General features: G+C 49.6%; 4 protein-coding genes across 4 annotated transcripts; 2 read left to right on the top strand and 2 right to left on the bottom strand.

Annotated features, from left to right (window-relative positions):
• Positions 1 to 676: 676 nt before the first annotated feature.
• Positions 677 to 2669, bottom strand: APUU_10409S (DUF803 domain protein; the record flags this gene model as incomplete). Its single annotated transcript, XM_041700474.1, has 4 exons — positions 677 to 2224; positions 2278 to 2370; positions 2425 to 2562; positions 2628 to 2669. 4 exons carry the CDS (start codon positions 2667 to 2669, stop codon positions 677 to 679), a joined length of 1821 nt encoding a protein of 606 aa, XP_041549775.1.
• A 555-nt stretch (positions 2670 to 3224) lies between these two features.
• VMA4 (H(+)-transporting V1 sector ATPase subunit E) lies at positions 3225 to 4047 on the top strand (the record flags this gene model as incomplete). Its single annotated transcript, XM_041700463.1, has 3 exons — positions 3225 to 3257; positions 3324 to 3835; positions 3897 to 4047. 3 exons carry the CDS (start codon positions 3225 to 3227, stop codon positions 4045 to 4047), a joined length of 696 nt encoding a protein of 231 aa, XP_041549774.1.
• An 842-nt stretch (positions 4048 to 4889) lies between these two features.
• APUU_10407S (uncharacterized protein) lies at positions 4890 to 7219 on the bottom strand (the record flags this gene model as incomplete). Its single annotated transcript, XM_041700452.1, has 8 exons — positions 4890 to 5513; positions 5564 to 5717; positions 5766 to 5844; positions 5896 to 6025; positions 6078 to 6130; positions 6182 to 6283; positions 6337 to 7010; positions 7065 to 7219. 8 exons carry the CDS (start codon positions 7217 to 7219, stop codon positions 4890 to 4892), a joined length of 1971 nt encoding a protein of 656 aa, XP_041549773.1.
• A 3048-nt stretch (positions 7220 to 10267) lies between these two features.
• On the top strand, positions 10268 to 14953 carry APUU_10406A (uncharacterized protein; the record flags this gene model as incomplete). The annotated part of the gene is made up of 4 exons (XM_041700441.1): positions 10268 to 10723; positions 10796 to 13741; positions 13792 to 14021; positions 14074 to 14953. 4 exons carry the CDS (start codon positions 10268 to 10270, stop codon positions 14951 to 14953), a joined length of 4512 nt encoding a protein of 1503 aa, XP_041549772.1.
• Between the last annotated feature and the right edge of the window lie 62 nt (positions 14954 to 15015).

Raw genomic sequence — 15015 nt, 5'->3', positions numbered from 1 at the left:
TTTCGTCTTGATTTATTCTCATATTACTTAACGGCGAATGTGGTTGTCTTTGATTCAATAGTCTGCGGCTTGTCGTGCTCTTTATTTCCTAACCTATCTCTGTTCTCTTATCTTTCTCGATTTCCCCTATGCGATGAGTGATTGCCTTCCTCCCAAGATGATTGTCTTCCTCGATACAATACTGGCTTGCGGGCAAGTGGAGAATAATAGCTCAGGCAGCAGGAGACACTCGTGGAGAGAGGCAAATGGCTCTGCTCCAAGTTGTTTTGGGAGTGTCCGATATGATAAACACGTCATGTATGGTATGGAGAAAATTGGACTTTCCTTGACTACTCTTACAAATGCAACTCTTAAAGAAATACATATGATTCTACATTGACTGAATGGGTATTATATTATAAAGCTCTTCAACAGCCCGTACTCAGCAACATCTCTGAGGCCAATTCTTCCCACTCCTAAAAAGGTAGATATATCGGGTATATAGTGTAGATAAAGCATAGGAAGAAAGCGGAAGGCATAAAGCAGAATATATAGGGAAATGCCATGATGTTTGATAATAAATTCCTGGAGTACTATACATATCTTGTGTTTCTGTATTCAGAACAATAAAGGGCGAAAGGCGGAGACTGCGCCAGGTCAGATCGGACATGTAGGGTCCACGACTCCATGGTAGGTGTTACTGGTCTGGCGCATGCCTGTTGATTGGGTTTGCTTCCGGGTCGGGTGGTTCTCGTTCACGGGCTAGCGGCTCCCCTCTCTCTTGCCTTCTCTGAATACTAGTCCCGGTTAGACGAGCTAGGTACTGTATGCCTGTTCGCCAAACCCCTAGGGCGTTCCTCGAGCCTGCGAGGAGACGGTCTCGGGCGGTGTCCGAGTACTGCGGTTGATCTGATTCTTGAGGAATTAGTGGATTGTGTGAAGTGTCGAAGGAAGTCCCGTATCCGGTGGAGGCGGGTTGTTGGTCTCTATTATTAGCAGCTGCGGGTTGGACTGGTGTTCGCCGTTTGGGGAGGAGAAGGGCATGCTCGGTGCCCGAAAGGGATGTTCTTCTAGGTTTGTTGCGAGCCTCGTGAACAGAGTGGGGAGTCCGACGTGGGCCCCAGCCCGATGGGAGACGCGGCGCGTTGCTTTTGCTCCGCGGGCGGTTTTGGATTGGGTCGACTGAGAACCTGGTGAGGAGGGACGATCGTGCACCCGTGTCATTTGTTGCCTCCACGTCAGAGTCATCCAACTCGGCCCAGATGGAAGTTGGGTCCAGGTTGGAGGAGGCGGAGGCTCGTTTGGACATTGTTGAGTATAATGGGAGACTAGGTGCTCGCTGGCGGTGGTATTCATGGAAGGTGTTGGTTGAGCGAAGCAAGGGTTCTCGTTCTCCGAGGCGGTTCTCTTCATCCTCTAGTTCCAGCCTGAGAGGAGATTCTGTGTTTTCGTCAATAGCGGCCATTCCGGGCCCTATGGCCGTTTGGGATGGACCGGCGGCTGCTATGGGTGCATGGCTGTCAACGTCCTCTAATCGCCAAGATAGGCAGAGGACACCGGCCAGAAGGACTACTGTACCTAAGGCGATGAGTCCGGCATGGAAGCCCGTGAGCCGGGACATTTGGCGAAAGTATATTAGACCGTCTAAGATGGCGATGATGTTGTAAATGCAGAAGACGAACGGGTAGAGAACACTGGTACTGCAAAGCTTCAAACCTCGATGAAGGTAATACAATTGCAGGAGAGCAAGTCCGATCATAGAAAGCAGAATTATCCACGACTGCCAGCGATTGAATTGATTATGGCGATCCACGATTGTCCGGACGAGTAACTCCACGGCCGACTTGGCTAAGAGCAGCGAGTGGGCAGAGAGAATGCCGCTTATCAGACCGTAACATAACCCACGTATGAGACGGACACGGCTATGCGTGATATTCAGGTGTGGTGTATACGAATTTCGGAGTATAGGGTGTTTCGATCGAGGGGAAGTGATGGCTTTGAGGAGTTTCGATCCGGCGAAAATGACTACTGACAACACAGCTGTCGCGGCCACCCAGAGGATAAATCCCCAGCCACGGAGAAGCTCGAGGAGTTGATCAAGGGTGTGCGCTGGCTCTCCGATAGCACCAAAGACCGCGATCAGAATTGCGCCGCCACACACCAGAAGGGTACCGATCAATGAGTATCGAGTGAAGGCTTCTCCGAGGATCAACGTAGCAAAAATGGTATTGAAGACGAGGCCCGACTGTTGGAAGGAGTTTAGTTAAGCTTAGCATTTGGGGAATCCGGGTCACTGACTGCTTGAAGCGTCGAAAGCACAGGAAGCGGAAGTGTTGTGATCTGGATTGTACTCCCGACGATGTTTGAAACAACAAACATGAACATTCCCAGCTGCACGAAGTCAGCATGCTGTAACTAGCAAAAGGCTTCACTGCTCATTCATACCTGCCATCGTCGCCGCTTGTAGGGAGGTCTCCGTGATTCGTATGGGTGTTTTCCATCTTCAAGAATATGCGACTTGCGCTGGAGGGTCAGTCCGATCGCTTGGAGGCTAGTCGAGATCAACCCGACAAGAACCCCGATCTGAATAATGAAATCGCATTAGCGATTGAAAGATAATAGATATTGTATTCCAATATAGAACCTACCGCGACACTCCCCTGCGGCGACAGGCCACCAAGATTGCCCATCACGGGGTATCCTCATGCATTGGATACAGAGTGGGGAGAGGACTAAATTCGGGTACCGCACGGCGTCAGACAGAACGAGTGAAGAGATGGCGAGGAGGGTTGGCCATGTTGGTATAATGTAGAGCTTCTAAGTTGCAAAGGATAAGAGGAACGAGAGTATGGAGAGCGATAGACCAAGGAGATGGGGAGGAGGAGTGATCTCATGGTTGCGGGCGGGAGGTCTGGAGTTTAACCCGCCAAGTCATCCAATTCCAAACCGACTAAGCAATGAGCATCCGTCCCCGACTGCACGCCGTCCTCTGCCCCATCATTCCGCCCGTTCCCCTCTCACAACACTGGGAAATAATACTATAGACCTGAACTAGGTGACTATGCACCCCCATGCTGAATCCCTTCTGACCGCACCACATGCTTCGTCGACGCCCGTGCCGCAGGACCCAACGCTGACCTGTCCAACCTCACTCCAGACCAAGCTCAACCCGCGCCCAGCTCCCCTTCCTTGTCCTCCAAAATCGTCGATCCTAGCTCTAGACGCAATCTATAATATCAGGCAAAATGTCACAAAGTCATGCTCTCTCGGATGATCAGGTACGGCGCAGCTCCGGTGTGAAAGGCAGTGGTATCCCCAAACTCATACAGTCTTGAAATGATCAGGTGGCGGGCGAGCTCCGCAAGATGACTGCGTTCATCCGGCAGGAAGCTCTCGAGAAAGGTCGCGAGATTCAACTCAAGGCCGACGAGGAATTCGCCATTGAGAAATCCAAGCTCGTCCGCCAGGAAACTGCCGCAATCGACACCCAGTACGAGAAGAAGTTCAAGCAGGCCGCCATGTCCCAACAGATCACCCGCTCCACCCTCGCCAACCGCACTCGTCTTCGTGTCCTCTCCTCTCGCCAGGATCTCCTGGACGATCTATTCCAAAAAGCCCGTGGCGAAATTTCGAACATCGCCTCCAAAGACGCCAAGAAGTACCAAGCTGTGTTGCAGGCCCTGATTCTGGAAGGTCTTTATGCTCTGAACGAGGCGAACGTGGATGTTCGTGGGCGGAAGAAGGATAAGGATGCTATTAATAAGGCGATCGGTGAAGCGGAGAAGGAGTTCAAGAAAACCGTTGGTAAGGAAGTTAAGGTCAACTTGAACGAGGATGAGTCGCTGCCAGACGACAAGTAAGCCCTTGTCACACACCACCGCGTTACGATTCCATTTACTAACGCACTTCTTCTCTAGCGCTGGCGGAGTGGTCATTGTTGGTGGCCAAGGCAAGATCGAAATCAACAACACTTTCGAGGAACGACTGCGGCTACTCGAAATCGATGCCCTCCCTGTCGTGAGGGAGACGCTTTTTGGTAAGAACGTCAACCGGCGGTTCCATGACTAGAACACCAGCATATGTCGTTCTAGTTTCGAATTCGCAACCAGCGTGCCTCTTTCTCAGTTTCAGCCTTGTAACTATGTAACTTTTCATTTTATCTATGATTTCCTTGACTATTTTTCTGGGAGATTAGCATACTTTATATACAGTGGTGTTTTCTCGTGAAATACTCTATGCGAAGCTTTTGCTACGAGTCAAACCTGTTCCGTCGTAATGTTGTACACGTACACGCTCAAAAACGTGGAGCGAGTCCATGCGAAATATTCTCGAACATCACCTACGTTATTGGGTGGAAGATAAGGGGACCTTGAGTAGATATGTACTGATGTACTGATTTATTGATGTACCATTTTTCAAAAGGGTCAATATATGACCAAACTGACAAATAACGTGCACCCCTGCTGAATTTCCACACCGGTGCCGTATAGCTCTATAGTGTTTTCCATGTGAAGGGTCCTATAGAACCTCGAAAACATGGCAAGTTTAGATAGAGTCCGAAGCAAATAGGATGGAATTTTCGCACGGCCATATGCTCGATACAATTAGATAGCTCCCCTAGTTGCTTTTTGCCCTTATATCAAGACTGAGTTTGTCCGCAATTGGTTTATAAAGAGCAGCGAAATGCAGCGGATACGCTCGTTGGCAAGATCCTTAGCCATCACATTGTGATGAATGGCAAGGATATCCTCTGAGAAGGGAGGAAGCCGTGTAGTATGCCAGGAGTTCGGTAGTGGGCCTGACACATCCCGGTGAGAGTTCTATTGGTCGCCAATATCCCAGGGTTGTAGGGAAGTATGGATAGGCTGTCCTTTAAGCATCCTGAAAATGCGATTTCATGCCTAACGACTTCAAGATCCAGATTTATCGCTTAAAATCACCACCTCTTTCTTCTTGACAAATTTGAGGATATTCTGGGTCTTTTGCTGTGATTCGTATTCGCCAAAGTAGGTCTTCTTCGGACGTGGCTTCGTTCTGACAGAGTAGACGACGCGATAGTGCAGAGTCTCTAAGGCCTCCTTCGCGAGAGTGCGCTTAAGATGAGACGCACCGGAATCTTCAATAGCAGTAAAGACCTTCTTAATCCTGTCAGCAAGAACGTCCACTTCGTTATTGAATTCGTCCTCTGCGCCTTTATCAGGAAACTGGGTCTCGGACCACCCAGAGTCAATGATAATATTGAGAAATGTGGTGATGGCCCTTAGTGCGCCGTAGTCGTATTCAGGCTGGTCTTTCCTTTTATACCGCTTCACATCGTAACGAGGATCTTTGAGGATATTAATGATTCTTTTAATTTCGGCCGTCCTGTCCTGGGATCCAGCATCGACTAACGGATCGCCTGTCAGGAAGATGTATGCGAGACGACGCCTTAATGTTGCAATCCAGTCGTTCACTGGGGCGATGTGTTCCAGAAGGCGACTTTGTAGCTCTGCATCTTTTAGAGTGGCGTATAAATTGTCACAGACATTAGTTGCCTAATAGTGGTCAGCAACATTCTCTCTATGCGAAATTCGAAATGCCATACCAACTCATCAGCTGAATCATCAGTGACAGCGTCGAGCACAGCCGTGATGGTTCTTTCGATTTCCGAACATATGACTGTATTGCGAGTCAAGGAAGCATCGAGTGGAAGACGGAGAAGAATACCCAGAATGTGATTCCGGGTATCGCCAGCGAATCTAGTTGACTGTTAGTGGGCTTTGTTGCAACGGGCAGCACTGACTAACAGCTTTGCTGAATCACGGAAGACATTCAGGACGGATATCAAAGCTATATGATGTTGAGCTTGTGAGTCCGAGGCATTGCCTATTGATATTATTAACCAAAACGAATCGAATATATATGGGGTTAGCCTACTGTTAGGGTGAGCGTCCGGCACAACCGCTTCAGACGTAGCTAACGCCTCAGGCCTAGCGCTCAACTGCCAAAAGAGAACATCAACATCGCTTGGCCGTATGAGTGCCCTCATGCGTTCCGCCGGAATGCGCTTATAGAATATTAGTTAAACGCCGTTCGTTGACAGGGCAGGGATGGTAAACCTTCAGTGCTCTCCCATAAGCATGCCTCAGACTATCCCGAGGCTCGGATGGTACTAAGGGACGTGAGTAACACGACCTTTAGAAAGAGACAGGCCCATACTAACTGGAATGAAATATCCACTTGACCAATTCATCAGGTAGGAGTTCCCTAGACAGGGCAAAATCAATGATTCCGGAATAGAAAGCTCGTACCCGAGAATCGGGCTCTAGGGATTGTCAGATCTCGTAACACAACTTCTAGTGACACCGATATACCCACCTCGTAGCACACCTAGGTACGTCCTGGGGGAAACACACTCGCGTGGAAAATCTGGGCCGGGGGGTAGGGGTGTCTGAAGGTCAAAAAATGACCAAGATTTTCCTAAGTCAAAAGCCTCCGTTCGCCGCACAGCATCTAGCAGTCGTTGAAGCCCCATGCTATCATCATTCCCATCATCAATCGCAGATGCGAGAACACCCTCATTCAAATTACTCGCTTTGTCCGGGCCGCTATCGGTATTACGGTCAGATTCATCATTCAATGATGCCCTCAGTTTCGCGATACCAACTTCAGTCTCGTTGTCAGAAACCGCCTGTCTGACGAGATTTTCCAACGAATTCTTGTATTTTCGAGGCGCAGACTCAGTCCTTACGACGCTATTATGTTTTGGGTTCTTCCGGTCAGGCTGTGTCGTTTCGTTGTCATCGCCAGCGCGCTCTTTTGTTGTCACCGGGGATTTTGGAGTTAAAAACCTTGCCAAAAGATCGTCCGGCGACTCAAGAGACCCTGCTGAGTCGGACTCATCGCCATCGGAACTGATGACGACCTCCTTTCCATTCTTCATCATGCGCTGCGCCGAGTTAAACGATGTTCCTGTTTCGGCACTTTGGAAGCTCGATTGTGGTGCTGGGTCATTATCAGCTGGCTCATCACCTGCTGCGCGTAGCAGAGATCTATTCAACTGTGAGGAAGGTCCATTAGGCGTGTCCGGGGCTGTGATATCTGACGGCAATAGCTGTGAGGAGAGTTCAGTGAGAGGCGAGGACTGCGGCGAGGACTGCGGCGCGGGGTCTTCTCCGGGTGATTTTGACCGAGTTCCTATTGCCGCCGACGCAAAGGCCGGGCGCTTGAAATAATTAGTGATTTTCCGCGGCGGAGGCATGGCGGAAAATTGGTTGAGCAAACGAAGTCTGGACTCTGGAGGCTTGAATTTGATACCTAATCGTTGGTATCGCCATTCACGTCTCACGCGTGGAACGGATCGCGAAGTCACATGACCCGTCAGTCTAAATTTATCCGGTGTCTTTGTCCTCTGGACGCCTCAAGCAAGATGATGAAAGTATATTTCCTTTGTTTGGATTGAATCTATCTGAGCGTCTTTTAGAGGGTGGAAATCTCAAAATGACACGACTGCGTTATCCACGGTTAGCCTCAATTATCCGGAGCCATTGATGAGTATGGGGTTGTTTGGAATATTGGTGTGAAGGTGAGAGAGACTGTTTCCAGTACTATGCTGTCGCTGTATGCAAGATTCTACGATGCAGGATTGCGCGCGGACGTTCGGAATTGGCCACCTGGCACCTCGTCATCGTTCGAGGTTTATTTTATAGACTTTTGCATAGAGCGGACAACTCAGCGGGGGCGGGGAGCTGGCGCCAGATATTACTGAGTGCAGGGCAGGGCTGTGCAAGGGATTGTCCTACCGGCCATCGCGATTCGCGAATCCGTAATCCAGATCAGACACAGTCAGCTTGAAATCTGAACGCACTGTGCAGGCCAGAATGATGGGGCGTCAGATCACTAGGTAGTATCAGACACAGTCAGATCGACCACGGGGCAGTGAAGACCAGGCGCTCCGTATCCGTAATCCGTATCATTTCTCCTGTTTGGGAACAGTTGCGGGAACTTTCGCCCGGCCCCTCTTTACTGTCGATCTCTCCTTTCTCCGTGCGTCAGAGGATCGCAACACCAAATCTCCAGTCTCCACCAAACTTCGGAGTTTGCTACGCCTATTTGCCCCGGCTCTCCCAATGGTGAGGCACCAGTTGACCAAAACCAAACCTCCGTATCCGATTTGAACATAGTGAAGCAATTGAGCCAGTGTGCTGTAAACATGCCGTATTTCCGCTCGGGCTTGAAAGAAATTTCTGCAGGTTGCTGAACATGTCAGATTTATAATCGGATGGAGACAGCCTGTGCTAAGCCTGACAGTGACAACGCAGTGCAATTTTGCAATATCAAAGCTAAGGAATCGAAACCGTTTCAAGATGACAGCCTGAGGTGGTCCGAAAATCGAACCTTTTTCGAAGGGTAAAATGGTGATGTGCTCGGTTTACGCGTTGACTGGAGCCACACTATACGGTATCGGGAAGCTGGCCTGTGCCGCCCAAGAAGCCAAGCAGTAGACTTTGGGGTGAGAATAGGAGAACAGAACAAGGGAGAAAGGGGAAGGGCTGAGGCAATTATTGTGCAAGAGTACATAGTGGCCGTGTGCATTTGTAGGTGTGCACAGTTCTTGGACTCCGAAGGTCCGAAGCCCCGTAGACAAATTGAATCACATAAGTAGGGAGTGCGTACTGTACAAGGGTAGGGTCCGCAACAATCTCGAAGAGTATAGGGGAGTGGACAGCATCGACGGAGTAGTGTATCGTCGTACGATGCTACAGAGACCAGACCCCCTTTTGCGCGCCTCTACTCCGTACGCTGTATGCGAATTTCGGCCTCCTTTCCCTTAAGGCTGGATCTTCTGGAAGGAATTGTACTCAGGGGAGAATATCCATTTCTCGGAGACTTCTGCTGTGTGATCGAACTGTCCTTTACGATAGGTGGAGTGATGTCGCGTCGCCAGCCCACGATGACCCGTTAACTATCCTAATCGAAGTCTAGTAAGTTTCAGTCTGAAGACTCCGAGTATGGAGTCGATCGATATCAATGTGGTATTTTAACGACAGATACGGGGCTACTACGGAGTAGCTGGCGAGTTGACCAGCTTTTGCGCACGGAAATACCAATCCAGGCCGATGGCGAGAGCCCTGATGAATCGATGATATCCTTGGTTCAGCCGAAAGTGTTCAAGCGGCCAATTTGAAGAGACGCCGAATTTCCGACCGGCATCCCTCGACTCGGATCAAGAACCGTTGCTGAATAATTCTTCACTGACGTCCACGGCAGTCGCCTCATCTGTACCAACGTTTGGCCTGCGCCATGATGTCCGTACCAGCATTGTGTCGTAGGGTGTTGCCACATTGAGGATTTTGCGTGGGAACCATATCCTGTCACTGCCGGCTTGGATGAGGCTGGAGGATCCTCGTGGGAGTGGGAGAGGCCCAGCCTGCCGTATTTATGGTACCATTTGATACACCAAAAATTACCGGAAGAGGATGGATGTTGCTCGGTCAGCTTTGAGATTCGAAGAGTATAGTTGCCTACAAAATAGTCCGCAACTGAGCTCCTGTAAACCTGGAACGTGCAGCTTTAGTTTATATCTGTGTAGAAATCTGTGTATAGCCTCTGAGACGACGGGGAATAAGCGAAAAGCATCATAGTTGCGCGTCCAGGCATAGTTAAAATGAAACTCGTATTGCGGAGGGTGAGGATGATGGTACATCTTTATGTAAATAAAGTGACGGTAATCCGGTGCAGCTGACCACCAATCGTGCGGCGCAGCTGCGTATTGCAGCGGTAATACACGTTCCCTGTTTCCCGCGCCTTCGAGAGGAGAGTATGTCAGCCTGCGCCAGCGCTCCTCCAGAAATGCTGTCCTTAACGGTTCTTGCTCTCACTCGATCTTTCACTACTCCCCCCTCACACGTCCTCCAACTACATGAGGGTTCTTCCTCACGATACCCTTGTCTTCTTATATAACTTTCATTTAGCATATTCATGGCTCATGGTGTTTGATTTTCTTCGCTCGTTCATCATTTTTCCTCTAAAGCCGCCCTTCCCCTGTGTTGTGTCTACCGGACGTCTCTGTCTCATCTCGACGCTCTGCCCGATCGCATCCTGACGTTTACCGACCGCGCACTCGCGAAATCCGACTCGAACTATCTAGGTTTCTTGTGAATAATCTTACGCCGCGCGATATAGATATAAAACTACGTCGGCAGACTGGCTACGCTGTCGGGTTCGGCTCGCCGGAGCGTCGGCTCCCTAATATCCTATACGATTTAGTTGCGCCGCTTCACGCCCTTTACGAGCGAGTCCATTCAAGATGGCTTCAGTCAACTTCGACCAAAATGCGATTGACCCTCCGCCGCCTCCGCTGCGCCCGGAGGAGAGTAATATCTCAACGCCGACGAACCGTCAACGATGGGCGACTCATCGAGCCACCAAAGCCGGAGGTATGCGGAAACGCGTTTCTATCATGGATCGTTTCCACAAACGTTCGGAAATGAGAGATGAGAAGCGGAAATCTACCGCAGCCAACTCGACAACGACAACAGAGCCATCGCCCGCCGCATCCCCAGAGGACGAGAATAGAAAAATTTATTTCAATATTCCCCTCCCCGAGTCGGAAAGAGACGAGGATGGCCATCCCAAAGCAAATTACCCGCGAAACAAGGTCCGCACCGCCAAGTATACGCCTATAACCTTTGTTCCAAAGAACCTGTGGTTCCAGTTTCAAAACATCGCCAATATTTACTTCCTTTTCATCATTATTCTTGGTGTAAGCTTCTCCATTGTCATTTCCTGATTCAGCTCATTTGCACACGCGCAAAACTAACACCGATTTTGTTAGTTCTTCTCTATCTTCGGTGTCGATAACCCTGGTATGAACACTGTACCGTTAATTGTTATCATTGTCGTCACAGCCATAAAGGATGGGATAGAGGATTGGCGCCGAACGGTACTCGATACCGAGTTGAACAATTCCCCCGTATATCGATTAGTCGAATGGAACAACGTGAATTCTACCGATGACAACGTTTCCTTGTGGCGACGCATCAAGAAAGCTTGTACTCGAGGGACGATTTGGACATATCGGCACCTTCGAGATTTGTTCCAGAAGAATAAGAAGAATGCCGAACCCGCAGATGCCGAGCGACGCGCCTCATATCTAACTACTGTCTCCCCAAGGGCATCTATGGACTCGGAACACGGAGATCGTGGACGGGACGAAGCTATCCAAATGACCCCTGTTCCTTCACCAGTTCCCGATGCGCGCTCGGATTGGCCACTCTCAAATTCAGAATCAAGCCAGTATTTGCACCCCGACAAGGCAGCGCGTACTAGCAAGGCCCCATCAGAGATTTCTTCGCTATCTCCGAAAAAAGGTGGCAGTGTGGTCGATCCGACCAAGCAAGCAACTGGCAATGCGAGATTTAAGCGTGACTACTGGAAAAGTCTACAAGTCGGTGACTTTGTCCGGTTGTACAATGGCGACCCCATCCCAGCAGATATTGTGGTGATGTCAACGTCCGACCCAGACGGTGCGTGTTACGTCGAAACGAAAAGTCTTGATGGTGAAACCAATCTAAAGGTTCGACATGCGCTCCATTGCGGTCGAAAGGTCCGCCATGCACGCGACTGCGAGAAGTCGGAATTCATAGTTGAGAGCGAAGCTCCGCACCCCAACCTGTACGCGTATAATGGTGCCGTTCGTTGGGATCAACGTGATCCCGACTATCTCGATGCTCCCCGAACGGAGATGGTCGAACCGATTACGATCAACAATATGCTTTTGCGTGGTTGCTCTCTCCGTAACACAGAATGGATTCTTGGTGTTGTTGTTTTTACCGGTGTTGAGACAAAGATCATGCTCAACTCTGGTGAGACACCGACTAAGCGGCCTCAGCTTGCGAAGGATCTCAACTGGAACGTTATTTACAATTTCATCATATTATTCTGCATGTGCCTCGTCTCGGCTATCGTCAACGGTGTGGCATGGTCCGAAACTGACAGGTCTTTGAATTTTTTCGAAGAGGCCTACGGTTCAACCCCCGCAGTGACCGGTGTCATTACTTTCTGGGTCGCTCTCATCTTATTCCAAAATTTGGTACCAATCTCCCTCTATATTTCACTAGAAATTGTCCGGACAGTCCAAGCGATTTTCATCCACAGCGACGTTTTCATGTACTATGAAAAACTTGGTATTGCTTGCATACCGAAGACCTGGAACATATCCGACGATGTCGGACAGATCGAATATATTTTCTCCGACAAGACCGGCACGTTGACTCAAAACGTTATGGACTTCAAAAAATGCACTGTCAATGGGGTTTCGTACGGTGAAGCTTTTACAGAAGCTCAGCTTGGCCTTGTACGGCGGGAAGGAGGCGATGCTGATGCTATAGCTGCAAGTGCTCGCGAAAAAATTGCTGCGGATACTACCAAGATGATTGGGATGCTTCGAGAAATGCACGATAATCCGTATCTTCGCGATGAACAACTTACATTCGTATCCTCGGATTATGTTGCTGACATGAGTGGTCGGTCTGGTGGAACTCAGAAACAGGCAACAGAGCATTTCATGCTTGCTCTTGCCGTGTGCCATTCGGTTATTACCGAGCACACTCCTGGTGACCCCCCCCAGATAGAGTTCAGGGCACAGTCCCCAGATGAGGCCGCTCTAGTTGGTACGGCGCGTGATTTGGGCTTTACACTACTCGGGAGATCAAACGATGACCTCATTCTCAACGTTATGGGCGAGGAGAGGACGTACACTGTTCTGAATACCCTTGAATTCAATTCTACCAGAAAACGTATGAGTGCCATTGTCCGCATGCCTGATCGCAGCATAAGACTATTTTGCAAGGGTGCGGATAGCATCATCTATTCGCGTCTGGCGCCAGGGAAGCAACAGGGATTTCGAAAAGAAACAGCCGAGCACTTGGAGACGTTTGCGCGTGAAGGTTTAAGAACACTGTGTGTCGCGGACCGAAAGCTTTCGGAAGAGGAGTACCGAGCTTGGAGTAAAGAACATGACATCGCCGCCGCAGCGCTTACAGACCGTGAAGAGAAACTCGAAAATGTGGCAAGCTCCATAGAGAATGACCTTATGCTCATTGGCGGTACCGCCATCGAGGATAAGCTGCAGGATGGCGTACCCGATACGATATCTTTGTTGGCTAGAGCAGGAATTAAGCTTTGGGTCCTCACTGGTGATAAAGTCGAGACTGCCATTAACATTGGCTTTTCGTGCAATCTTTTGACTAACGAAATGGAGCTCATTGTCTTCAATATTCCGGGCGATCAACCGCAACAAGCAGCACGGGAATTGGATGAACATCTGCAAAAATTCGGCCTTACAGGATCTGATGAAGAACTTGTTGCCGCACGACGGGATCACACTCCACCTGAGGCAACCCACGCTGTTGTTATTGATGGCGAGACCCTGAAGTTGATGCTCACGGACGAGATGAAGCAAAGATTTCTCCTTCTTTGCAAGCAATGCAAGTCCGTCCTGTGCTGCCGAGTCAGTCCCGCCCAGAAAGCGGCCGTTGTAAGGCTCGTGAAGGAGGGCCTCAATATTATGGCTCTCTCTATCGGCGATGGTGCCAATGATGTCGCCATGATTCAGGCCGCTGATGTCGGTGTTGGTATTATTGGCGAAGAAGGTAGACAAGCTGCCATGTCAGCAGACTATGCCATAGGCCAGTTCCGATTTTTACAACGACTTATTCTTGTTCATGGGCGGTACTCGTACCGACGCCTAGGAGAAACAACTGCCAACTTCTTCTACAAGGTAAGTATTTTTGCAAATGACTTTTAAGCTACTCGACTGACGATTTGAAGAACTTGGTCTGGACTTTCGCACTTTTCTGGTATGCGATCTACAATGATTTTGATGGCTCTTATCTGTTCGACTACACCTACATTATCCTGGTTAATCTTGCTTTTACATCTTTACCCGTTATCTTAATGGGGATCTTTGATCAGGATGTGGACGACAAAGTGTCGCTCGCAGTTCCTCAACTATATATGAGGGGCATCGAGAGACTTGAGTGGTCTCAAACGAAGTTCTGGTATGCCACCCCTTTTTGAAATTCACCTAGGCCATCGAACTAAGTGACGCAGGTTGCATATGCTTGACGGCTTTTACCAGTCCGTCATATGCTTCTACATGCCATATCAATTGTATGAGCCAGCAAACTTCGTGCACGCTAGTGGAAAAGACGTTAGCGACCGGAACCGAATGGGTATACTTGTTGCCTCTTGTGCCGTTATTGCCAGCAACACCTATATCCTTATCAACAGTTATAGGTGGGACTGGTTGACGGTATTGATCAATGCCATCAGTTGTTTGCTTATCTTCTTCTGGACCGGAGTCTACTCCTCTTTCCAAGCCTCGGCCCAGTTCTATAAAAGTGCTGCTCAAACGTACGGGACATTGTCTTTCTGGGTCGTTCTTCTGGTTACAGTTACGATATGCCTCACCCCCCGGTTCGTGGTCAAATCCGTTCAGAAAGTGTTCTTCCCGCTCGATGTCGATATCATCCGTGAACAAATCACACTCGGCAAATTCAAATACTTGGATCAGTATGAAACGTTTGTACCGAAAGCAGCTGGCTCTGCGGATGATTCCGCGGCCTCTTCTGATCTGGGCAAGCCGGTCGATTCTGGTACGAGGCAAAATCCTTTCTCAGATGATCAGCAGATCTATGCGGAATCCGTTGCCCCGACGGTTCGTACGCATAATCAGCGCGGCCAGAATGGTAGTAACGGAACCACCTATGCTTCTAGTATTGACACCACACGACATCCCCACCCGCAGGCAGTCGACTACGTGCGATCCTCAGCCGAGCGAACGCGGCATTCCTTCGATGGGGCCCAGCACGGTTTCGACGGACCCGACGGCTTTGCGCACCCCAATACGTTAACACGCGTGGAATCATCCTTGACAACCGGTGCTCAACGGCCACAAAGCCCTCATAGCCCGCTTCAGGGTTCGAACTGATCTCCCATCATATCGCGCCTGAACCAATTTTGACTCTTGCATATACTAACATCATGTCTTTG

Source organism: Aspergillus puulaauensis, chromosome 1 (genome assembly GCF_016861865.1).
Source record: "Aspergillus puulaauensis MK2 DNA, chromosome 1, nearly complete sequence".
Classification (NCBI taxonomy): Eukaryota; Fungi; Ascomycota; class Eurotiomycetes; order Eurotiales; family Aspergillaceae; genus Aspergillus; species Aspergillus puulaauensis.
Note: the sequence above shows the minus strand (reverse complement) of the source record. Positions and strands in the feature narration are given on the sequence as shown.